The sequence below is a fragment of the Castanea sativa genome, chromosome 2 (assembly GCF_040712315.1).
Source record: "Castanea sativa cultivar Marrone di Chiusa Pesio chromosome 2, ASM4071231v1".
In the NCBI taxonomy this organism is placed as follows: domain Eukaryota; kingdom Viridiplantae; phylum Streptophyta; class Magnoliopsida; order Fagales; family Fagaceae; genus Castanea; species Castanea sativa.
Window position 1 is genome coordinate 37,537,769 of NC_134014.1, and position 26,669 is coordinate 37,564,437.

A 26,669-nucleotide genomic window follows, 5' to 3' on the forward strand; every position below is an offset into this window, starting at 1 on the left:
GCTCTTGTAAGAGACGAGATGCTCTTCGAGATGCTCAATTTGCCAATATTAAAGAAGATTTAGAGAATGGTGTACAAAGAAGTGGACAAGGTTTGAATCAAGAGACAAATCTTAAACGTCCTGGTGATACACGTTGGGGATCATATTATGGGACTATTCTCAACTTGATTTTGATGTTCTCTGCTGTTGCTGATGTACTTGAGATTATTGAAGAAGATGGGCTCTCCGACCAAAAAGTTGAAGCTCGATCTATTATGAGGTCAATTCTATCTTTTGAATTTGTTTTCGCTCTACACTTGATGAAAAACATTTTAGGGATTACAAATGAGTTGTTAATAGCATTGCAAAAAAAAAATCAAGATATAGTAAATGCTATGGATCTTGTTAAAGTGTCTAAGCAACGATTGCAAGTGATGAGAGATGATGAATGGACATCTTTATTGACTGAAGTGTCTTCATTTTGTGCCACACATGAAATTCCTATCTTGAACATGAATGAAATATTTGTAGTTAGTGGGAGGCCGCGACGCAACACCCAACAAAATACAAATTTACATCATTATCGTGTTGAGCTATTCTACACAGTCATAGATATGCAACTTCAAGAGCTAAACAATCGTTTTTCAGAGGTGAATACCGATTTGCTAATTTGTATGGCTTGCTTGAATCCAAGTAATTCATTTGTGGCTTTTGATAAGGAAAAGTTAATACATCTAGCAAAGTTCTATCCATATGATTTTCCTGGGGCAGATATCTTGGCACTTGACTCTTAGTTTCAGAATTTCATTTTTGATATGCGCAACAATGACTTGTTTTTAGAGCTTCAAGGAGTTAGTGAACTTGCTGAAAAGTTAGTGAGCACGAGGAAGCATGAGACTTATCCATTAGTCTATTTGCTTGTGAAGTTAGCTTTGACCCTTCCTGTTGCTACTGCAACAGTAGAAAGAAGTTTTTCAGCAATGAAATATATAAAGAATGAACTGCGCAATCAAATGGGAGATCAGTGGATGAATGATTGCTTGGTTGTATATATTGAAAAAGATATAGCTTGTAGCATTGATAACGAGACTATCATGCAACGATTTCAAAATATGAAAAATCGTAGAAGGCAATTGTAAATTTTATGTATTTACATGTTTTTTGATTGTTGTTGTCAATATATAAAATTTTCTTTTTATTAGATCGTGTAATTTATACTTATTAAGGAACACCCTAGGAAAAATTCCTAGAGCCGCCACTGATCTAAGATAATTTGTTCAAGTCTATTGCTTGCAAGCAACAACAAAGCATCGGAGAGTATGCATGATTTAATGTGGTAACAATGTTTAATACAACGATAGTTATCGTTGAGATGGCAAAGTGGGTATCTGCTGTGTTAGTGAGTTAAAACATAAATGACATTAATGTAAATTAAGAGAGATATTGTATTTATAATTGTAGGCACAAGATAAGATAAATCTCAACAAATCCACAATTCCAAATACAAGCCAAGAACAGTGTGTCTCACTCATATCATATTTTCTGGTTCTCTCATAAAGAAGAACAATCCTTATACTCCCACTTGTTGTAAGCATTAATAAAAAATAAAAATACAAACTTTTAATCACAACATTATCTTATGCGTCCCTCAAGTTAAAGGTTCACAGGAGAAGCGTTCAAGTTGAAGGTTCATAGGAGAAGAGTTTCAACTTGGAGAAATACATCAATATTATTGTTTAAGCAAATATTTAAATTAAAGAATGACATTTAAATCATCATATTTTTAAGATAGAGGATAATACCAAAGAAATTTTGAATAACTACCCCAAAAAAAAATTCCATGAAATAACGATGGCCATCCGTTGAGGATATAAGAAAAGGTTCCTATAAGACCAAACTTTAATGTGAAGAGCATGGTGATGATGATATATAACTGATGATGTGAAAATCTTCAGTCAATAGGTTCGTCCAAATGGATCGGCACGAGGTCGTTCAAGTTTTTGCAAGATTTAGAAAGGAATGGAAGTTCTCTCAGGGTGGTCACCAGTGTGGTGCCGACCACAAAGCCTCTGATGACAAAGTCAGCGAATAGAAAACAAGGAATAGAGAGAGCTTAGTGGTGGTAGCAAGAGTGAGTAGAATGTCTGTACCTTCCTTGTATTGGGTAAACCTATATATCTGTAGGCTTTCCTTAGTGGCCGTTGCTCTTCTTAAATGATGGATTAAAGATTGCTTAGGTAACGTCTCTGGTCTTCAATTCAGTCCTTCATGGGGGTTCCAATGGCCTTCTTGCTGATTTGTAACCACCGAAGTATTGAATGTCAGCTTTCATGACGCTCTGTCCTCGTCAAGGCTAGCTTTCCAAGACAAGGGTGATTATTCGGTCCATCAGTTGCCCCTTTATTCTGAGATCGTCCTTACGTGTGATGACGATCTCGAGAATATGAAAGGTCTTTTTTGCTCGGATGGGACTCTTAGTATTCTTATTGTGTCCACATTTAAGAAAGAGTGGTGGTGCCGTTCGTGTCATGGCCACGTGGCATACTCTGAATGGTGGATATTAGCGCTTTGTTCGAGGGGCATTTGGGTTTCCTGCCGTTTTTTAGTTTTCCAAGCCTAGCTTTTAAAATCATTTTGCTTTTCTTCTTCTCCCTTACTTTTTCTTTCTCTTTGCGCCATTGTTGCTTTGTGTTTTCCTTCTTCAAGCTTTTTGTTCTTTGCCACCTTTTTCCTTTCTAGGACTAGTCTTTTGAGGTACAGTTTCTTTTCCCTTATTTTTTTTTCTTTATAGCAAAAATTACTTGTCTTTCCTTTTTCATTTAAGGATAGGAATTTCGCCCCTTTTTCCTTTTTTTAGTTCCATGGTTGAGAGCTTTGAGGTTAGGCAGCTTTGTCCCTCTATCTCGTTTCTTTTTACACGCTTAGGGCCATCCTTAGGTTCTTTCCATACCCATTGCCCTTCAATTGAAGGGTTCGTGTCTAGGGGCAATAGTTTAGGTTTTGTGTTGACCAATTTGCTGCCTTTACTACGTCAATCTGTGAATTGGTTCGAGTAGTTGGTGGGTGAATGGGGAGTTATGTCTGAGGTGAGGTCTAGTGAATTAGAGACTGGGTTGTCGTCTAGCAACGACCCTGTTGTGGCAAAGGTGGATACCACTGCTTCTGGTCGAAGGGAGGTCAGGGCTTTCTATGCCCTCAGAGAGAAGTGCACCCTGGACACTGATACTCTCTTAAGGTTCAGGAATAGATTCCAATTTCCCAAGGGGGTTAGGATTCATCTTCCTCATGAAGGGAAAGAGCTTGCCATTTCTCACCTGGAGAAATGTGCTTTTATGAGGCAGCTTTCCAGTGCAGCCTTAGGTTTCCCATCCACCCCTTTATCATGGAGCTCCTGAATCATTTCAACATTGCTCCTGAGCAACTTATACCGAACTCGTGGAGGATAGTGGTCAGCTGTATGGAAATCTAGATGGTCGTCACTGAGGGGGATATGATCAGACTGGACGAGTTTGTTCACCTATATCGTTTGAAGGAGTCAAAGGAGTACGGGTATTACGAACTCATGCCTTGGGTCAGGAAGGCTAGGATCGTTACAAATCTTCCCTCATCCTTCCAATATTGGAAGTCAAGGTTCTTTTCCGTATATGGGGACGGATGGAAGACTCTTTCTAATGATTTTTGGGGTGAAGTTTCTAGGTTGCTTCGTCGTTGGAGGGCCTTGAGTCTTGATGCATCGTCCTTCTGATTATCCTTTTACTAGTTCCTTTGCTTCTTCTTTTTACTTCATCGTTGATTTTTCATTTATTATGTGTTTTTCAGTTAAGAAGCGCCCCAAGCTCAAGAGCAAGTACAAAGCATGCGTCCAGGCTGCTACCGAATACGCGAAGATAATAGACGACTTTGACGACTTTGTTAACCCAAGAACTTTGGCTCGTCACTGCCTTGGTCCAGAGCCTTCTTCTTTTGTCTTGTGCACTATTGAAATTGAAGAAAAGAGTAAGTCTTCTTTTGGCTCGTCCAGGTTGCTATTTTTTTTTTTAATCTCTCTTTCTCGCAAAGATGATGACCAAATTCAATCAGGAGACGTACGCCAAGGAGAAGGGAACTCCAATCACCCCTGTTAACTCTGTTCTGAGACTACGAGGGCCGCTTCTCCTGCAACTTCGATGGAGGAAATTATTCCTCGTCCAAAGAGGCAACAGACCGCAAACAAGGGTAAGGAGAAGGTGGGTTCCTAGTCGTCAAATGTTTGGGATGACGCTAGTCTGGCCTTGACGAGGGCATAGGATGCTTTTACTGCCGAGGACCTCAAGGTGTTTTCGGGTATACCTTCCAATGAGATCGAGAGTCACCACATCCATAAGCTAGTCTAGGTGATGTAGATATATCACTCTTTTTTTTTTTTTGTGATTTGGCGCATAAGGTTGAAGATTTCATGTTTTACATAACTTATTTTTCAGGTGCTGGGGGAGACGATCCACATCTTGTCCGAGTACTTGGGCCATAAGGCGAAGGTAGTATTAGCAGGGTCTAAAGTGGAGGCTCTAGAAGTTGAAAATGCTAAACTGAGGAAGGATCTCATCTCCGCTATGGACGAAGCTAATACTGCCAAGGAGAAGGCTAAGGTTCTGGTTGACGAATTGAAGGTTGAGAAGCAGGTGACTGTGGAAAATGATGAGCAACTCCAGGCTACCAACCATAAAGTCAAGACAATGGCTGCCAAAGCTATCGAAGCCTTTCAACAGACCGAAGAGTACAACACTGTGCTCTTCAGTTGGTATTACAAGGGCTTTGAACTCCTCTAGTGATATTTTGTCAAGCACCTTTTTATAGTGGATATGGAGAACTTGGACTTCAAGGCGGTCAACAAAGAAATGGGATTGACGAGGCTTCTTAGGCTGCTGCTGCTGTCCCTGAAGAGAATGCACCAGGGGGAATTGGCTGTGGATCTGAAGGTGCTCCTCTCGATGCAACTGGTGGTGACAGAGCTATTGTTTAGCTACTCCCCTGCTTATCAAAATTTTCTTTTGCCCTTCCCCCCCCCCCCTTTTTTTGAAGGTGGCCAGTGTATTTTTGGGCTTTACAATTTATCTTTGAAACAATCTTCTCGCCCAGTATGGTTTTGGGCTTTAAATATAAACCATGGACCAATCTTCTTATTAATTTTATGTTTATGCTATTGTTTGTTTGACCTTACCTTTAATGGTTGTTCTACCTTTCTTCTATTCATTCTTAGTCGTCACCTCTACGTTCTTGGTGATCTGTATTTGTGAAGAAGCTTGACTTTTTCATTTTCATATGATTTGTGTCTTAGTTAGGAATTTTCACTTAGTTTCATCAATGATGTACATCCATCTAGAGAATTTTTATCACTTAACTGTTTTTTTTTGGGTGATTTATATCCATTTAAGGAATCTTATCACTTGGCTTCGTCAGTGATGTACATCCGTCTAGGATATTTTATCACTTAGCCTTTATTTAGGTGGTTTACATCCATTTAAGGAATCTAATCACTTGGCTTCATCAGTGATGTACATCTGTCTAGGGAATTTTATCACTTAGCCTTTGTTTAGGTGATTTACATCCATTTAAGGAATCTTATCACTTGGCTTCGTCAATGATTTACATATTCACACTATCTGCTGGAATATTTGCTGAATAGTACTTTTATTGCTTTATTTCAAATGAAGATGTTACTTTCATGAATGCAATGGTACCTTATCTCTATTGGTAATATTTTTTCAATTGCTCAATGTGCCATAGTCGTGGCAATTTCTTCTCGTCCATGGACTCTAGATGGTAGCTTCCTTGTCTTAAATAGTGGATGACTTTGTAGGGTCCTTCCCAAGTTGGTCCGATTTTTCCTTGTGTGGGATCTTTCATGGCTGGAGTGACTCTCTTGTTGTAGTACTCGATCATTTTTTGCTGATACTTTGCCATCTTCTAAGACGCTTCCTCTCTAACCTCGTCCAAGCAATCTAGGTTGACCTTTAATTGATCGTCATTGCTATCTTTATGAAAAACTTCTCTTCTCATGCTGGTGATTCCCACTTCGACTGGTATTATCGCTTCGGTGCCGTAGGTGAGTTTGAACGGCGTTTCTCCTGTTAGGGTTCTCGTGGTGGTTTTGTATGCCCACAAGATGTTTGACAGTTCCTCCGGCCATGCTCCTTTTGCCTCCTTAAGTCGGACCTTGATGATCTTCAACAACGTCCAGTTCGTCGCTTCCATCTATTAGTTGGCTTGTGGATGTCCTGGAGAAGAAATCTGGTTCTTGATTCCTAATCCTATGCAAAATTTTATGAAGCCTTGACTGTCAAACTAACATTCGTTGTTTGATATTATCGTCTTCGATATCTCGAACTTGCAAACTATATTCTTCCACACGAAGTTTTGGATTTTTGCCTCCGTTATAGTTGGCAGTGCTTCCACCTCTACCCACTTCGTAAAATAGTCAATTGCAACCAGTAAGAAATTTACATGTTACCTTGAGGCAATAGGCCCACGATGTCTATCCCCTATTAGGCAAATCGCCATAGGGAAGTTATGGCCGTCATCTTATCTCCTAGGACCCGCTGGACATTCCCAAACCTCTAGCACTTGTTGCATCGTCCAACGAACTCCCTTGCGTCTTTCTGCATGGAAGGCCATAAATACCCTGTTCTAATGATCTTACTTACTAAGGATTTTGGGCCTATGTGATCTCCGCATATTCCTTCGTGGACTTCCTCTAGGATATACTTAGCTTTATCCTCTTTGACACACTTCAGATAAGGCATGGGGAAACCCCTTTTGTATAAGGCATCGTTTAGGATTGTGAACCTAGTTGCTCGTTTTCTGACTTTCCTGGCTTCCTCGATGTCAGCTGGGATTCGTCCATCTCGAAAGAAAGAAAGGATCGGAGTTGTCCAACTGTTCTAGTTCTAAGTTACAAAAGTGTGGAACTCTTCAATGCTAGGGTGCTTTTGCACTTCTATCTTTAAATCTAGTGACATCACTCCCTCTTCAGACAATGCTTGTCTCGCTATCTTGTCAGCTTTTGAGTTCTGGTTTCTAGGGACCTATGCGAAATCTACTCAATCAAACTGTTGGGTTAGGTGGTTCGTTAGCCTGAGGTATTTTTTCATTATGTCCTCCTTTGCTTCATATTCCCCTTTATCTGCCTTATCACCAACTTGGAATCGCTTTGCAAGAGTAGGTGCCTAGCACCCAGAGCTTTTTCAACTCTGAGCCCTATCAGTATGGCCTCGTATTCCGCTTCATTGTAAGTGGTAGGGAATTGGAGTTGCACTCCATACCTAAGGACGTTTCCTTCTAAGGTGTTGATGATGACCCCTACTCCCCCTCTTTTTTGGGCTGATGACCCATCGGTTTGGATCGTCCATCGCTCCAATTCATCGTGGGTCTCTTCATTTAGAATCGTAAACTCGGGGATAAAGTTTGCTAGTGATTGTGCTTTGATCGCTGTCCTAAGGTGGTACTCAATGTTGAACTGGCTGAGCTCCACTCCCATTGCACCATCCTTCCTGCTGCTTCAAGCTTGTTCATCGATTTCTTGATTGGCTGGTCAGTCATTACCTGAATAGGATTTGCCTGAAAGTAAGGACGTAGCTTTCGAGAGGCGACGACTAGGGCGAAGACTATCTTCTTAATCCACGAATACTTTGCCTCAGCTCCCTAGAAGGCTTGGCTGACATAATAAATAGGAAGTTACACTTTATTCTCTTCCCGAATCAAAGTTGCACTCACGACAGTGCTTGACACTGCTAGGTATAGATACTTTCCCCTTCCTTCAACAGGCTCAAGAGCGGCGGGTTACTTAAATAGCGCTTCAATTCTTGGAAGGCTTTCTCGCACTCCTCCGTCCAAGTGAAGGCTTGATTCAGGGTCTTGAAGAAAGGTAGACACTTGTCCGTTACTTTAGAGACGAACCTGTTGAGAGTCGTGAACCTCCCAGCTAGCTTCTAAACTTTCTTCACCATTCTCGATGATGTCATCTCTAATATGGCTCGCACCTTTTCTAGTTTAGCTTCTATCCCATCCTGGGACACCATGAACCCTAGGAACTTTCCTGACGCAACTCCAAAAGCACATTTGCTGGGGTTCAATTTCATTTTGTATTGTTTGAGGGTCGTGAAGGTTTCCGCGAGGTCGTCTAGGTGCATGTCTTCCTCCTTGCTCTTGACGAGCATATCGTCCACATATACCTCCATGTTTCTCCTGATCTGTTTGTCGAACATTTTGTTAACTAACCTCTGGTAAGTCGCGCCCGCATTCTTTAGCCCAAAGGGAATTACTTTGTAGCAGTAGAGCCCCTGGCTAGTGATGAAAGCAATCTTCTCTTGGTCCTCCTCTAACATCTTGATTTAGTTGTATCCTGAGAACGCTTCCATGAATGTGAGGAGTCTGTGCCCTGCTGTGGAGTTCACAAGTTGATCTATTCTTGGCAAGGGGAAGCAGTCTTTTGGGCAGGCCTTGTTCATGTCTGTGAAGTCCACGCATATTCTCCATTTCCCATTTGCCTTCTTCACTAGGGCGATATTGGCCAACCAATCCAGATAATAGACTTCTCGGACTAAATTGGTTGCCAGCAACTTGTCTACCTCGTCTGTGATGGCTTTATTTCATTCAGGGGCAAAGACTCGCCGTCTTTGCTGGACGGGGTTCTTCTCAAGATCTACATTTAAATTGTGCTGGATGACTTCGGCTGCTATGCCTGGCATATCCTCATGACTCCATGCAAAGATATCCAAATTGTTCTTAAGGAACCGAACTATTTTTCTCTTCGTCTGGGTGCTCAGATTCGTCCCTATCTTCATGGTTTTCATTGGCTCTTTGTCTACCAGTTCCACAACTTCCAATGCTTCCACTTTCTCCTCTTCTTTCTCCTTAGTCATCCATGCATGGTTGTCTTTCGCAGCTAACACTGCTTGGTAACATTCCCTGGCTAGTACTTGATCCCCTCTTACCTCGCCTATGCCATATTCCGTCGAAAATTTTACCTTCAGGTAGTATGTGGATGTTGCCGCTTTCCAACAATTGAGTGTGAGTCTCCCGATAATCATATTGTACGAGGATGGGTAATCTATCACCAAGAAGTCAAACTGCCGAGTTACCTACTGGGGTGAGATCCCACTATGACCATCAGTGCTATTATGCCTTTGGGGTATACTCGATCTCCGCTGAAACTGATGAGGGGGGATTCGAAGGATCGTAACCTTTTGGGATCTACCTTTAGCTGCTGGAAGGCAGAAAGGTAGATAATATATGCGGAACTGCCATTGTTTGTGAGGACCCGCCTGGTGTTGAATTCTTCTATCACGAGCATGATTACCAGGGGATCATCGTGGGGTTTCTTCATGCCTCTAGCATCTTCTTCTAAGAACAGTATATCCCTTTCTATTTTTCTTCACTGCTACCTGCCTTTATTGAAACTTCTTGAGGGATCTAAAGGATCCGCCTGTGGATGGTCCTCCAGTGATCGCCTTTATTTCTCTTATCGCGCTCTGTGGACGATTGAGCGCACTGTCATTGTCCTTGGTCACAGGTTCACGCTTCTCCCTATTGTCACTTTTGGGTCTGCTGGACTCCCCCTTTTTCACGAACTTCTATAGCTTCCCCTTCTGAATGAGTTCTTCAATTTGTTCTTTTTGGTCTCTGCAATCTTCAGTGTAATGGACATGGTCTTTATGGAAATGACAATATTTTCTCTTGTCGCACACATTGAGTGAGGAGTGCAACGACTTCGGCCACTTGAGGTAATGATTATCCTTAATTTGCATTAAGATTTTATCAACAGGCATAACTAGAGGAGTAAATTTTACCGTCTGGGATGCTTTATCATCTCTTCGCTTGTTTCTGTCAGAGCTCTGGCGATCCCCTCTTTCCCCTTTGTGTCCCTTTCGGTCTTCTCTTTTGTCCTTTTTTCTCCTTGGGTTTATCTTCTTCCCCTATTGCGGCTAGGGCGACTTCGGCATTCATATACTTCTGGGCTTTCAATAGCATTTCTGTCATTGTCTGCGAGGGGCTTTTCAAGAGAGCGACCACAAACTCTCTAGATTTCAGTTTGTCCCAGTCCTCGTGGGTGACCGATTCTCCTCCTGTTGTAATTGCAATCTCATCTCCTGGTTTTGCCTAGTAAGCTCCTCCACGTTGGTTGTGAGTGTCTAAATTTGTAGCGCTAGCACTGCAGAATCTTGTGGCGTGTTGGACTCCATCTGGACCTTCGGATGGAATGGAACTTACACTTTCAAACCGAAGTATGAAATTGTCGTTTCCCACAGACGACGCCAAACTGATGATGTGGAAATCGTTAGTCATTAGGTTCGTCCAGATGGATTGGCACGAGCTCATCCAAGTTCCTGCAAGATTTAGAAAGGAATGGAAGTTCTTTCAAGGTGGTCATCGGTGCGGTGCTGGCCATGGAGCCTCCGATGACAAAGTCAACGAATAGAAAACAAGGAATAGAGAAAGCTTAGTGGCGGTAGCAAGAGTGAGTAAAATGCCTGTACCTTCCTTGTATTGGGTAAGCCTATATATATATAAGTAGGCTTTCCTTAGTGGTTGTTGCTCTTCTTAAATGGTGGATTAAAAACTGCTTAGGTAATGTCCCCGATCTTCAATTTAGTCCTTTATGAGGGTTCCAATGGCCTTCTTGCTAATTTGTAACCGCCGAAGCATTGAATGGTAGCTTTCATGACGCTCTGTCATTGTCCAGGCTAGATTTCCTAGACGAGGGTGATTATTCGGTCCATCTATAACCAAGTCAATAATCACAGGATGTAGAGTTCTCTAGTTCAGTGAGATGAGTATTCAAATTGAAAAAGGTGCATGGTTGAGGAAGAAGGAAGCTTGTAGAGATCATTGTCATTTTCCCTTTGAAGCATCACCCTCTTGGTGACCTGATACTTGCTAGGAAAATGTGAGGAATAAATTGAAAGAAGATACCATTATATTTGTTAAAGTCGTAGAAAAAATGTAAAGATTTAGCGATGGAGAGTACATTTAGAACATTAAATAACTAAAATGACAAAAAAGGGGTAAATAAAAGAGGTTGAGCAAATTTGAGAAATAGGTAAGCCTTTACCATTACCAACATGTGATTGATCAAGATTGTGAACAATTTTTTGTGTTTGGTTCAGTGCAGATTGTAAAGATTTAGTGAGGGAGTGGGATGCGACAAAGAGAGAGTTAGAGAGAGGGAAAAATCTAATCGACTGGTTTTGTCGACTCCAACCAGCAAATGAAAAATCCAATCTTCATCAATTAAAATTTATTATTACTTATGGACCTTATGTTAAATACTTCAATTTATGTCAACTTTACAAAAAGTGCCCTTACATTAAAACACTAATCCAATAAGATTTCAACGTTATGGGGGTTGAGATTGATGGGACGAACGAAATCAATTACAGACGATCTCAGCAGGACAGACTAGGGTGCTCCCAAGAGCGAGCCTAATTAAATGTCCACGTTAATGATGAGGATGTGGGAATCATTCACTGCCGCCATTAATATCCTGGATGGTTACTGTGCCAGGCAGGCGGACTGTTGAGAGCATATTAAATCTCATTATTTGGCAGTAAGCGTTACCAAGAACGGCATTAACACCTCAACGGCTAGAATCCAGAGCTACATATATAAAGCCCTCACATTGCCACCACGAGGTACATATATATGGTCTGATATGCATAGAGTTATTTGGATTGATTGTTATGAATTTTCTTTTGTACTGACTTTGGCATCGGAGGCGTTGTGGCAGGCAGCACATCAGTGACCATCTTAGTGAGTTCTTACTCTCGTCGTGACGCAGGAGTGTGCCCGCCTCTGTCTGGACGAACTCATAGCAACTGACGAACTTTTGCTTCATCAGTTTGGCGCCGTCTATGGGAAATGACGTTCTCGTACTACGATTCGAAAACATAGTTTCTACTAACTTCGATATCCAGATGGAATCCAACCAGGATTCAGCGGCCTTGGCTCAGCAAGTTCAAGCTCTTGCGGCCACCGTCGAAGAACTCACCAGACAAAATCAAGAAATGAGACAAAGGCTTCAGCAGGAAAAGAACCGATCAAGAGCTATCCAAGAGGATGAAGGGGACAGCCATGGGAGAAGTGACTGACGAAGGACCATTACTCTAGAGGAACAACATTCTGATCTCCTCTAGGAAATGAGAAAGAAGATGGACGAATTGAGAAATGTCATCAAGGAGAAGACGGATCGGAGCCTAGATAGAATGGTCAGGGCAACGGATTCTCCTTTTACCATGGCAGTCTTAGAACGACCAGTGCCAGCAAAGTTTTGGTTGCCTCAACTTGAGCCTTTTGATGGGCTTAAGGATCCCCAAGATCACTTTAATACCTTCAAGATGACACTGGGCCTTCAACAGCCCCCTGATGAAATAATGTGTCGTTCCTTCCCTACTACGCTGAAGGGAGCTGCAAGAGGGTTCACGAGACTGCCCACCTCATCCAATGACAGCTTTGAGCAGTTAAGTAACGCCTTTCTATGCCATTTCGTCGGAGGGCAACGTCCTAAGAGACCAGCGGATCACCTACTCACTATTAAGCAAGGGGAGAGGGAAACCTTGCGGTCATACGTGAAATGCTTCACTCGAGAAACCCTAGAAGTGGATGACGCAGGCGACAAGGTACAACTAACAACATTTAAAGCAGGGCTTAGGTCTAGAGAGTTCGTCGTCTCGCTGGCAAAGAATTCGCCTCGGACGATGGCAGAGATGCTTCTAAAGGCCCAAAAGTACATGAATGCCGAGGACGCACTGGCAACCATAGTGGACGAAGAAAGGACGGAAGGAATGAAGATGAACGTAGGGGGCAAAAGAGGGAGCGCCCAAGCCGTCGAGGAAGTGAAGGAGACAAATGCAAAGAAGAAAAAGCGACACGGACGGTAATATTCACCCCTTTAATTATGCCTGTTGACAAAATCTTAACGCAGATTAAGGACGAGCACATCCTCCAGTGGTCGAGACCTTTGCATTCGTCTCCTAATGTGCACGACAAGAACAAATACTGCCAATTCCACAAGGATCATGGCCACTACACGGAGGATTGCCGAGACTTGAAAGGACAAATAGAAGAGCTGATACAGAAGGGGAAATTGCAGAAATATGTGAAAAAGGGAGGATCCAGCAGGTTCAGGGACAGCAATAGAAGCCAGCGTAAATCCTCGTCCAAAAATGAGAATCGTCCATCCCAACCACCCTAGGAGGTGATCGGGGAGATAAGCACGATCGCGGGGGGGCCGTTCACAAGAGGATCACTCAAATCCCTTAAGAAAGCCTGCTAGAGGTAGGTGAACAGCGTCCATATGATGTCCCTGTTCAAGCAGAGACGGACGAACCAGGACATATCTTTCAACGAGGAGGATGCTAGGGGAGTGAAGTAGCCACATAATGACCCTTTGGTCATATCGCTCACAATCAAAGGGTTCAATACCAAAAGGATCCTTGCAGACAACGGAAGCTCCGCCGACATCATGTATTTATCGGCCTTCCAGCAGCTGAAGCTAGATCCTGGGAGACTATGCCCGTTTGACTCCCCCCTTGTCAGCTTCAGTGGGGACAGGGTATACCCTAAAGGCATAGCAACGTTGAAAGTCACAATAGGGACTTACCCGAGGCAGTTGACCCGTCAATTGGACTTCCTGGTAGTGGACTGCCCTTCCTCCTATAATATGATTATTGGAAGACCTACGCTTAACCGATGGAAGGCGGCTACATCCACCTACTGCCTAAAGGTGAAATTTCCAACTGAAGATGGTGTCGGTAAGGTGAAAGGAGATTAGGTCTTAGCCAGGGAATGCTACCAGGCTGTCCTAACTACGAAGGAAAACCATATGTGGACAATTGAGCAGGAAAAAGAGGACAAAGTAGAAGCTCTGGAAGCAGTAGAATTGGCTGAAGGAGAAACAACTAAGATGACGAGGATAGGAACTGCCTTAAGCCCCAAGATGAGGACAAAACTCATTTAGTTCCTCAGGGAAAACATGGATGTCTTCGCATGGAGTCACGAGGATATGCCTGGTATATCCCCTGAAGTCATCCAGCACAGGTTGAACGTGGATCTGGGAAAAAGGCCCGTTCAACAAAGACGACGAGTCTTTGCCCCTGAACGAAACCAAGTGATCACTGACGAAGTTAACAAGCTATTGCAAGCTGGTTTCATTCGGGAGGTTTACTACCCTAAGTGGCTGGCCAACGTCGTGCTGGTGAGGAAATCGAATGGAAAATGGAGAATGTGTGTGGATTTCACGGACCTGAACAAGGCTTGCCCGAATGACAGCTTCCCTCTACTAAGGATAGACCAACTGGTAGATTCTACGGCCGGGCATAAGTTACTAACGATCATGGATGCATTTTCAGGATACAACCAGATAAAGATGGCTGAGGAAGACTAAGAAAAGACTGCTTTCGTCACAAGTCAAGGGCTCTATTGCTATCAGGTGATGCCATTCGGGCTGAAGAATACAGGAGCAACATACCAAAGGCTAGTAAACAAGATGTTCAGTAAGCAGATCGGCAGAAACATAGAGGTGCATGTGGATGATATGCTCACCTGGAAGACTTAAAGGAAACATTTGCTACCCTCAGAGAATACCGGATGAAGCTAAATCCTAGCAAGTGTGTCTTCGACGTAACCTCAGGGCAGTTCTTGGGATTCGTCGTGTCCCAAAGGGGTATAGAGGCCAACCCGGAGAAGGTATGAGCCATCCTAGACATGACGTCACCCAATGATGTGCATTAATAATAGCTTAATTTTGCATATTTATATCATTGTTAGAAAGCATTATCATACTTATTTTGAGGTAATTCATGCATTTTTTATTTGGTTTTGGAATAATGGTGAATAATCAATTTTGTGCTTAATTAAATCTTATTGCGTGAATTTGTCTTTTGTAGGAGAATGAAATTAAATAAGTGAATTTGTGCAAAGAAGAAAGTTAATGAACTTTACTTTTACAAGGGCCATGATGAAGTTAAAGAGGCCAACCCAATTAAATTTAAGTCCAATTGGAGTAGGGAATCAAAGGAAATTTGCATCAAATCCAAGTTCAATTTGGATTAGGATTCCAGCCTACATATTAGTTAGTATTTTTGGCATAACTTTCGGCTCAGATGTCCAATCGAGATGATTCAAGTTGGGATGGAAAGTTAACTTAAAGGGCTACAACTTTGTAGTTTACCAAAAGTCCGAATTCTGACGTTAAAGGGGCCAAAATTGTCGGTTAAGTGAAGCCTAAAAATCTGAAATTTTCCCCAAACGGGAATTCAACTTGTAATAGGATTCCTTGACCTATTTAAAGGCTCTTTAGGGCCAAATTCAATGGGAGCTAATGCTAGGGTTGGGGGCTGAACATAGAGAGTGTGACTACTTCTTTGGTTTTCTTCCATAATAGTTAGTTTTATATTATTTGTCTAGTTTAATGTTTAGTATTTTATTCTTGTATTTTATTTTAATTACTATGAGTATATGAGTAGCTAAATTTATAATTAGGGTTGAGGATGAAATCTTGTTAAAGGTTATTAGTAATATTTATGTGATTTGATTTTTTCCACAATAGTTGTTCTTTAATGATTTAAATTGTTCTTGCTTCATATCAATTGACTAAGATGAGATTCTAGATATGAGTTCAATCATGTTTTTCTCATGATTTAGGATTTGTCTTAATTAATTGAATGCTTGGTTTATTAATTTTTTATTATAAAATTAGATATCGCTTGTGATTTATCTGTCAATGGATACAATTTATAATTTGATTTTTAGAATTGGATATATCTTGTGATTTGTTTGGCTATAGATACAATTGATGATTTGATTTTATATTTAAGAAGCGAAGAAGAACATGCTTTTGATTTTTAAAATAAGGCTTTTAATGAGAATATTTTCCATGATAGCAAGATTGATTTCTAGATTATCATGTAGTAATTGGGAAAAATTAATGATAAAAAATATATGCTAATATGACTTACAAGGCGGATTCCAAAACCTTAATTCCTTTCCCTTGATTGTTTACATCCTTTTATTGTTTTATATCTTTTGCTTAGTTTAACTATTTGCTTAACTTTATTATTTGCTTAGTTTATTTACTTTCAAAACAACCAATTTTTATTAAACTAGATTAGGATTAATTTCATTAAGATTTAATTAATATTTCTACGTTCATTCAAGTCCCTGTGGGTTCGACCTCGTTCTTGTCAAACTATACTTTGGTACGGTTCGTACACTTGCGAGTATTTTAAAATTTCACAACAAGTTTTTGGCGCCGTTGCCGAGGACTTGGTTAGGAAAAAAAATTAGGTCTTAATTGAATTTTTTCTTCTACTAGTTGTAGTTAAATTTTATTTAAAAAAAAAAAAACAAAAAAAAAATTATTTCTTTGTGCATGGTGTATGAGAACTTGGATACATGATAAAGATAATCATCTTGTTAGTTTTGATTATTCATCCGCAATGGGAGAAACAGAAGATGATTCAAAAACTCTTAGGGAGTTGTTCTCACCCATAACCACCAACCCTCCATCTTGCATAGTATTGCCTGCAACTACTGCTGCACATTTTGAGTTAAAGCCACAGATAATCCATCTTCTGCCTACTTTTCATAGATTGGATAGAGAAGATCCTTATATGCATGTGAAGAATTTTCTTGAGATTTGTGCTACTTGTAAGTTCCAGAATTTCACTGATGACTCTGTTCGCTTGCGTTTATTCCCTTTCTCCTTGAAGGATAAGGCAAAATCATGGCTTAATTCTTTGTCACCTGGATCTATCACTTCATGGGAACTATTGGTCACAAAATTCCTCTCTAAATTTTTCCCAATGGCCAAGACCAATGCTTTGAGGAGAGAAATTGCAGATTTTTATCAGGATGAACAAGAGAAATTTTATGAGAGTTGGGAGAGATTTATGGACTTGATCTTAAAGTGTCCCCATCATGGTTTTGAAACATGGAGACTAGTTCAATATTTTTATAATGGTTTGACTCAGACAAATCGTAACATGATTGAGTCCATGAATGGTGGTGGATTTTTGAGTCTTGTAGATTATGAGGCATACAAATTTCTTGAGAATTTTTCTGAAAGTTCACAATAATGGGATTTTTCCAATCGTAAAGAGAGATCTGCCCCTGCAATTAAGAAAGGAGGATTGTATGAAGTTAGTTAAGATTTAGACATAAAAGCTAGGTTGGACAATCTCACTCGTAAGGTTGAGACTTTAGCTTTAGGTAGAGGGATGAATTCTGTCAATCAAGTTCAAAGTGAAACATGCTCTATTTGTGCAAGTCCTGTGCATACAACACAAATGTGTCCCTCTGTAGTTGGGTACCTTGATTTTTATACTGAGCAAGCAAATTCACTGAATAATTATGGAAAACCATTTGTTAGTCCATTTTCAGAGACATACAATCCAAATTGGAGGAACCATCCTAATTTCTCATGGAGGCAAAATCAGCCTCCCACAAATGTAGGTGGACAACAAGTGCATCAACAAAGTCAATTTCGTCCACCCACTCAAGCATATCCTCCCATTCCTCAGTCACCCCCTCAGTTTGTAGCACCATCAAAACAATAATCATCTTTGGAGGAGTCTCTCAAAACTTTCATGCAATCAACTAGCCAAGCCATTCAAGAGATAAAAAGTTCCACCCATTTGAATACTCAAGCTATTTCAAAGTTGAAAAATCAAATTGGCCAGTTAGCAACCCAAGTTGGAGAGAGGGAAAAAGGAAAATTTCCTAGTCAACCTATACCTAATCCAAAAGGACAGTATGCCATCAATGGTTCTTCTAGTTCTACTCATGGACAAGAACATGTTCAGTCTATTACTACCCTTAGGTCTGGTAAGCAAGTTGATAATCAAGTGAAAATGCCAGAAATGAAGGACGATGAAAATATTGTGTTAAAGGAAAAAGATACTCATAGTTCACATGATGATCATGGAGAAAAGAAGGACAACCCAACCTCCATTCCAATTCAGGATCTTAGTTTCCCCCTTGATAAGAGGTTTGTTCCTAAAGCTCCATTTCCTTAAAGGTGAATCAGTCCTCAAGAAAGTGCACAATTTGGAGACATTTTAGAGGTTTTTAAGCAAGTGCAGATAAACATTCCATTTCTTGATGCAATTCAGCAAGTTCCTGCTTATGCCAAGTTTCTAAAAGATCTTGTGACAATGAAGAAAAAGAAAAATGTCCCTAAAAAGGCATTTTTGACCGAGCAAGTCAGTTCAATCATTCAGAATAAATATCCAGTAAAATGTAAGGACCAAGGATGTCCTATAATTTCATGCAAGATTGGGGATCATCTCATTGAGCGAGCTTTGCTAGATTTGGGGGCAAGTGTGAACTTAATGCCATATTCAGTTTATTTACAGCTAGGTTTGGGGGAGTTAAAACCAACAACCATGACACTTCAATTAGCTGATAAGTCTGTGAAAATCCCTAGAGGTATTGTTGAGGATGTGCTAATTAAGGTGGATGCATTCTATTTTCTTATTGATTTTGTTGTGCTAGACACTGAGCCTGCTCTAAATGCCAATACACAAATCCATGTCATTTTAGGTTGCCTTTTCTTAGCCACATCCAATGCTTTGATCAATTGTCGAAGTGGTGTGATGAAGATTTCTTTTGGAAATATGACTGTTGAGCTTAATATCTTTGACATAAGTAAACAAGTGCTAGACAATGAGGATATCTATGAGGTTGACATGATTGAGAGTCTAGTCCATGATACTCTTATACAATCAAGTTGTGAGGATCCCTTAAAGGATTGCTTAACCCTTTTTTATTGCAACTTGGATATTGAAAAATCAATTGAGGAAGTCAATGCATTATTGGATTCTGTTCCTCTCTTAAGTACTGATAGCTGGCAACCAAAAGTGGTCCCTTTTCTACTTTCTTCATCTCCATTCCCATCTATTGTAGAACCGCCAAAGTTGGATAACTTTTGGGAACACCACTTGATAAGTATACCTTAAGAACACAAAGAAGCTATAGGTTGGAAAATTGCTGATATTAAGAGTATTAGTTCTTCTATGGTTATGCAAAGAATTCACTTGGAAGACACTACAAAAGCTTCCCAACATGTTTTTGATCTAGGTAAGTTACAATCTCATTGGACTAATCCATTCATAATATGCATTATTTATCTCCATGGAGTTGTTGAGGGTTGGATGGTCCTGTTTATCAGGATTGATCTCTAGTTGTGTTGAATTTTTTTGCAAAAAAAAAAAAATATCTTTTTCTTGTTTATTTTCTGTTTTTAGATTAATATTTGTGTTTATTTTCTTGTTTAGTGTTATTCTCTTTTGTTCTAGCTGATATTTGATAGAAATTAAAATTTATAACAATCAGCTTGATCAAGGTACGTCTCCTCCTTCTCCTTACCTTACTTGTTACTACTTGGTTCTCATGTTGCATATTAATTTTTTTGCTCTCTTTTCATTCAAGACATAGATTTGAGAGTATCATTTTTAACATTGAGGACAATGTTTGGTTTAGGTTTGGGGGGGATGTATATAGATTTCTATCTTTTTGTTTTGTTTTGTTTAGTTGTGTTAAAAAAAAAAAATCTTTTGCCTAGCTTGAGGTCTATGTTTTGAGTTTGTTATACTACTCCTGCTTAAATAATTTCAGTGCTTTCATGCTCAATTCATTGCACATGCACGTAGCCACTCAAACACAATTTCTTGTTAAAGGATAAAAATGATTAGAAAATCTTGATGATAACAATGTGGAGACTGTAACCCTTGTGAGTTTTGAGCCAATCATTATTTTTTGAGGGCTAATTATTGTTTCTAATCTTAAAGTTCATTTGGAAGTGCATAACATGTTTCCCTTGTTGTAGTCTCATTGTTCTTTCTTTTGGCCAAGAAATTTTTTTTATTAAATTTTATGCCACACTTGAATCTTTTGAAGTCATTGATGTTGAATGAACTATACTAGTCTTTGAGAGATGAGATTAGGCCATTTTTGTGTACTTTGAGCCATATATGTGTTTTTCTTTTTCTTTCTTGATACATTATCGCTAGTTACCCCGTTGAGCCTTTTAATTAGCCTTTCTTTCTTAAAGCCTTTATCCATAGTGTTTCAAGATAGAATTTGATCAGTTTGTTTCAATATGGTGGTTTGTGTGAGAATTCAAAGAAGTCAGAAAAAAAGAAGTCAAAGAAAGAAAAAAAAATCAAGAACAAGGAAAAAAGAAAAAAAAGAGGAAAAGTGTCAAAAAGAAGAAAATAAAAAAGGGTTCTTATCAAATTTTGAGAAGCGAGATGTAAGGAAGGAGTACTACTTTGAAGAAGAAGAGTTGAAAAAAAAAATGTTGAATGGAAATTCCAAAAAGTGTTGACATTCCAACTATCTTGAAAACACTTCTTATATTTACTTTCACCCATTTTTATTTCATTCCCTTTGCTTTTACCCTACATTACGTCCTAATAAAGTCCTTATTTGATCTTGAAGATTGTGTAGTTCAGATATTGATATGACTGAGAAGAAAAAGGGGCGGTATAAATATTTTTGGCATCCTTTCATGAGACTACTTGTTCTTTCTTAATTAAGTGTTTTTCATGTGATTTATATGTGAGGTATTTGATTTTGCTTACATTATTCCGCTCACATATGTTGTTGAGAGTGTTACACCCCATTTCAAAGTGATTTCATTTGTTGAATGATAACACCAGAAAGATTTGAGTTGAAGCATACTTTCAAATAGAGAGTCTAGTCAAGTTTATTCTAAAACTAAGAGTATGTTTGGGTTGGCTACCACTTTTCACTCAAATTTAGTTTTGATGGCATGAGATATTTCTTTAGCATTTATAATGTTTTTGAACTTGAACTAATCCTCTTTGCAAAAGGCAATTGAAAAAAAAAATGTTTGATTTTCTTTGTTTTGTTTATTTTAGTATTCATTCTCAGAATTTTGTGGCTATATTCCCTGCAAACCCTCACGAGACTACAATTTTTCCACTAGTATAAGCTAGGGGTTTAAAGGCTCGTTGCATTCGCTAAATGCAATCGAAAATTCCAGCGAAAGTGGATTAGTTAGGATTTTCTTTTTCTTTTTTTTGTTTTACTCTTTATTTGTTTTGCTCGAGAACTAGCAAAATGTAGGTTTGGGGGTATTTGATGTGCATTGATAATAGTTTAATTTTACATATATATATATATATATATATCATTGTTAGAAAGTATTATCATACTTATTTTGAGGTAATTCGTGCATTATATATTTGATTTTGGAATAATGGTGAATAATCAATTTTGTGCTTAATTAAATCTTATTGCGTGAATTTGTCTTTTGTAGGAGAATGGAATTAAATAAGTGGATTTGTGCAAAGTAGAAAGCTAATGGATTTTACTTTTACAAGGGCCATGATGAAGTTAAACAAGGTCAACCCAATTAAATTTAAGTCTAATTGGAGTAGGGAATCAAAGGAAATTTGCATAAAATCCAAGTTCAATTCGGATTAAGATTTCAGCCTGCACATCAGTTAGTATTTTTGACATAACTTTCGGCTCAGACGTCCAATCAAGATGATTCAAGTTTTTCTGAAAATTTAACTTCAAGGGCTACAACTTTTTAGTTTACCAAAAGTCCGAATTTTGACGTTAAATTGGCCAAAATTGTTAGTTAAGTGGAGCCTAAAAATCTGGAATTTTTCCCAAACGGGAATTCAACTTGTAATAGGATTCCTTGACCTATTTAAAGGCTCTTTAGGGCAAAATTCAATGGGGGCTAATGCTAGGGTTGGGGGCTGAACATAGAGAGTGTGACTACTTCTTTGGTTTTCTTCCATAATAGTTAGTTTTATTTTATTTGTCTAGTTTAATGTTTAGTATTTTATTCTTGTGTTTTATTTTAATTACTATGAGTATATGAGTAGCTAAATTTATAATTATGGTTGAGGATGAAACCTTGTTAAAGATTATTAGTAATATTTATGTGATTTGATTTTTCTCACAATAGTTGTTCTTTAATGATTTAAATTGTTCTTGCTTCATATCAATTGACTAAGATGAGATTCTAGATATGAGTTTAATCATGTTTTTCTCATGATTTAGGATTTGTCTTAATTAATTGAATGCTTGGTTTATTATTTCTTGATTATAAAATTATATATCGTTTGTGATTTATCTGTCAATGGATACAATTTATGATTTGATTTTTAGAATTGGATATATCTTGTGATTTGTTTGGCTATAGATACAATTGATGATTTGATTTTATACTTAAGAAGCGAAGAAGAACATGCTTTTGATTTTTAAAATAAGGATTTTAATGAGAATATTTTTCATGATAGCAAGATTGATTTCTAGATTATCATGTAGTAGTTGGGAAAAATTAATGATCATAAATATATGCTGATATGACTTACAAGGCGGATTCCAAAACTTTAATTCCTTTCCCTTGATTGTTTACATCTTTTTATTGTTTTATATCTTTTGCTTAGTTTAACTATTTGCTTAACTTTATTATTTGCTTAGTTTATTTACTTTCAAAACAACCAATTTTTATTAAACTAGATTATGATTAATTTGGTTAAGATTTAATTAATTTTCCTACATTCATTCAAGTCCTTGTGGGTTCGACCTCGTTCTTGTCAAACTATACTTCGGTACGGTTCGTACACTTGCGAGTATTTTAAAATTTCACAACACCCAAGACCATCAAGGAGGTCCAAAAACTGACAGGAAGAATCGCAGCCCTCAACAGATTCGTCTCTAGAGCTACGGACAAATGCCTGCCCTTCTTCAAGACATTGAAGAAAGCTTTTGCATGGACTGAAGAATGTGAAGCAGCATTTAAAGAACTTAAACGCTATCTGAGCAATCCACCCCTCCTGAGTCCGTCCAAGGAAGGAGAGAATCTATATTTGTACCTGGCAGCGTCAGCCTCGGCTGTAAGTGCAACCCTGATTCTAGAAGAGGACAAGAAATAGTTACCAGTCTATTACATCAGCCAAGCCCTCCAAGGAGCTGAAGCGCGGTACCCTTGGATTGAAAAGATTGTGTTCGCCTTAATAGTAGCATCACGCAAACTGCGTCTGTATTTTGAGGCGAACCCTATTGTGGTAATGACGGACCAGCCCATCAGGAAGTCCATGAACAAGCCCGAGGCAGCTGGGAGAATGGTGCAGTGGGCGGTCGAGCTCAACCAGTTCGACATCGAATACCACCCCAGAACAGCCATTAAGGCGCAAGCTCTGGTGGACTTCATTGTTGAATTCACCCTCCCCGAAGATGATAGCCTTGATGATGAAACCAAACTATGGACGATCCAGACCGATGGTTCATCAGCTAAAAAGAGGGAGGGAGTAGGGGTCATCATAAACACCCCTGATGGAGAAAAACTCAGATATGGAGTTCAACTAAAATTCCCGGCAACCAACAACGAGGCCAAGTACGAAGGGATACTGACGGGATTGAGACTCGGGAAAGCACTTGGGGCTAAGAACCTGCTCATCTAGAGCGACTCAAAATTGGCAATAGGGTAGATCAGAGAAGAGTATGAGGCAAAAGAGGAGAGAATGCAGAAGTACCTCAAGCTGACGAAACATCTAGCCTGGGAGTTCGATAAGTTGGAGTTCGTTCGGATCCCAAAAGACCAGAATATGGCAGCAGATGAGATCGTGAAGATGGCCTCGTCAGAAGAAAAACCAACGAACATGGAATTACTCACGGAGATTCAGAAACTCCCCAGCATCGAAGAAGTCCTAACATTTTCCATCCAGAGTGTAAATAGCTGGATGGCACCGATCGTGTCGTTTCTCCAAGATGGGCACCTTCCTCACGACGCCCTAGAGGCTAAGAGGATCAAAATGAGAGCAGCTAGATTTACGATTCTGAATGACATCTTATACAAAAGGGGCTTCTCCATGCCCTACTTGAAGTGTGTCGACGAAGAAGAAGCCAAGTACATCCTTCGAGAAGTCCACGAAGAAATTTGTGGAGACCATGCTGGGCCCAGATCTCTAGTAAGCAAAGTCATTCGAACAGAATATTTTTGGCCAACCATGCAGGTGGACGCAGTGGAGCTCGTCAAGAGGTGTGATAAGTGCCAGAGGTTCGGGAATGTCCAGCGGCTACCGGTAGAGAAAATGACAATGATAACCTCCCCTTGGCCGTTCGCACAATGGGGAATTGATATCGTCGACTCGTTGCCCCTAGGAAAAGGATAGGTAAGGTTCCTGCTCGTTGCTATTGATTACTTCACAAAGTGGGTTGAAGTAGAAGCAATAGGAACTATCAAAAAGGCACAAATTCATAGCTTCGTGTGGAAGAATATAATTTGTAGGTTCGGGATTCCAACGACGATTATATCAAATAACGGGCGGTAGTTCGACAGCCATGGATTCAAAGACTTTTGCTCGGGACTAGGAATCAGGAACCAATTCTCCTCCCTAGGACATGCACAGGCGAACGGGCAGACAGAGGTGACGAACCAAACACTGCTTAGAATTATCAAAGCCAGACTGGACGAAGCGAAGGGCGCTTGGCCGAAAGAATTGCCCAATGTCTTGTGGGCCTATAGAACCATGGCAAGAACCCCAACGAGAGAGACGCCTTTCAGGCTCACTTATGGCACTGAGGCGGTAATCCCAGTTGAGGTGGGAGTGGCCAGCGTCAGGCGAGAAGTATTCCGCGAGAAAGACAACGACGACCAGCTGCGAATCAATCTAGACTGCCTGGACGAAATAAAAGACAAGGCCTCCAGCAAGACGGTGGAGTACCAGCAGAAGATGATCGAGTACTACAACAAGAGGGTCAAGCTCAGACGACTTGACATAGGCGACCTCGTCTTGCGCAAAGTCACCACGGCGACCAAAGATTCCACCCAAGGAAAGCTCGGTCCTATGTGGGAAGGACCTTACAGAGTCGTCCACTACTCTAGGCAAGGCAGCTATCACTTGGAAACCCTAGACAGGCAGAGGCTCCCACGACCCTGGAACATTGAGCACTTGAAGAAATACCATCAACAGATGTAACACAAAAATGTACTCATTCCTGAAAATTAATGAAATAAAGATTCAACTAATGTCTTCATACAAGTCTTGTCAGCAGTAAATCCCGGAAACCCAATATGGCTAAGCAATAAGATTCCGCCTAGATGGATGTACATTGCCGACGAAGCCAAGAGATTGTCTCCAAAAACTCTAAGAAAAAGCCTAAGTAATAAGATTCCACGTAGACGGATGTGCATTACTGATGAAGGCGAAAAAGAAAAAAGCCTTAGTAATAAGATTTCGCGTAGACGGATGTGCATTACTGATAAAGGCAAAACAGAAAAAAGCCTAAGTAATAAGATTCCGTGTAGACGGATGTGTATTACTGACGAAAGTGAAAAGATAATAAAAAATGGCTAAAGTAATAAGATTCCGCCTAGACGGATGTGCATTACTGGCTGAGCCAAAAGATAAGATCCAGCCTTGACGAATACAAGTTACTAACGGGTCAAAGAGGTTGACGGGTCTCGAAGCACACACAAGTACAACATATGCAAGTAAGTACGATGTTATAAAAGCCCAAAAACCACGGGCAATTACCTTTGTTTTTACATCTAAAAGCCCATAAACACCGGGCTAAAGATATTCTTCTCAAAAAGCAAATTAAAACTGTTCTAGAATTTGAGCCCAAAACACATCAGGCACCAAAAAACAAAAAAAAAAGGGAAATTTTTCACAAGTGACAGGTTCAAACGTCCAGAACAACATCGTCATCAGTGGGGGCACCAAGGGCATGGGTTTCAACGACTGGGGTATCAACGGCAAGAGTGTCTCCGAGAGCATCAGCGGTCATTGCTTGAGCAGCCTCGTCAGCAGCAATCTCCTTGTCCACTTCTTCCATGTCCAGCGTCTCCAAATCTATTCCGGAAGGGTGCTAGATACAGTATCTCCTCAAAAGCTCAAACCCCTTGAAATACCAGCTGAAGAGCACGGAGTTGTACTCCTTAGTCTATTGGAAACCCTCAATGGCCCTGGAAGCAACGACCTTGATCTTCTCCTTAGTGGCTGCAAGCTGCTCGTCCTTCTCCAAAACCAGCTGCTGCTCGACCTTAAGCTCGTCGCTTAATTTCTTGACCTCCTCCCTGGCATAATGAACATCTCCATCGAAGCTATCAAATCCTTCTTCAACTTCGAGTTCTCCGTCTCCAGGACCTTAATTCGAGAGAGCGGACTCGACCTTGGCCCCCTGAGCAAGGTACTCTGAGGAAAGATGAATGGTCTCCACCAACACCTAAAAAAAAAATGAGAAAAAGAGAAGGAAACACGCGAAGGAATTTAACCTCTATATAATAAAAAAGATAACTTAGCACGAGCGGGTTACCTGGACGAGCTTATAGAGATGATGACCCATCAGCTCATTTGGAGGCAAACCCGAGAACACCTTCAGATCCTTCGCAGTCACGACCCCATGAGCCCTGTCCGTCGCCAGCCTCTCGTCATCCCAGATAGTGGATGAGCAAGCATCGTCCTTCCCCCTATTAGATGTGCAAGGCCTTTTAGAAGCAGGGGTCGGGATCTCTTCAATCGAGGTGGCAGGAGAAGCCGTCCTCGTCGTCTCAGCGCCAGAAACAACTGGAGTAGCAGAAGCAGTCGGAGTGACGGAGGAAACCTTCCCCTTAACACGGACCACCTTTTTTCCAATATTGGACAGTAGTTCGTCCTTCTTGGACCGCA

The 26,669-nt window shown here is 40.2% G+C and overlaps 4 protein-coding genes and 1 non-coding gene across 5 annotated transcripts; 4 read left to right on the forward strand and 1 right to left on the reverse strand.

Moving 5' to 3' along the window:
* The first annotated feature begins 12,245 nt into the window (after window positions 1–12,245).
* Window positions 12,246–13,783, forward strand: LOC142625287 (uncharacterized). Its single transcript, XM_075798971.1, has 3 exons — window positions 12,246–12,629; window positions 12,935–13,157; window positions 13,425–13,783. Exons 1-3 carry the CDS (start codon window positions 12,246–12,248, stop codon window positions 13,781–13,783), a joined length of 966 nt encoding a protein of 321 aa, XP_075655086.1.
* A 3,044-nt stretch (window positions 13,784–16,827) lies between these two features.
* LOC142626522 (small nucleolar RNA R71) lies at window positions 16,828–16,936 on the reverse strand. The gene has a single exon (XR_012842518.1). It is a non-coding gene; the product is annotated as a small nucleolar RNA R71 (small nucleolar RNA).
* A 1,228-nt stretch (window positions 16,937–18,164) lies between these two features.
* LOC142625288 (uncharacterized) lies at window positions 18,165–18,968 on the forward strand. The gene has a single exon (XM_075798972.1). The coding sequence runs from the start codon at window positions 18,165–18,167 to the stop codon at window positions 18,966–18,968; it is 804 nt and encodes a 267-aa protein (XP_075655087.1).
* Window positions 18,969–23,519: 4,551 nt separating this feature from the next.
* Window positions 23,520–24,170, forward strand: LOC142625289 (uncharacterized). Its single transcript, XM_075798973.1, has one exon. The coding sequence runs from the start codon at window positions 23,520–23,522 to the stop codon at window positions 24,168–24,170; it is 651 nt and encodes a 216-aa protein (XP_075655088.1).
* A 357-nt stretch (window positions 24,171–24,527) lies between these two features.
* On the forward strand, window positions 24,528–24,977 carry LOC142625291 (uncharacterized). Its single transcript, XM_075798974.1, has one exon. The coding sequence runs from the start codon at window positions 24,528–24,530 to the stop codon at window positions 24,975–24,977; it is 450 nt and encodes a 149-aa protein (XP_075655089.1).
* The last annotated feature ends 1,692 nt before the right edge of the window (window positions 24,978–26,669 follow it).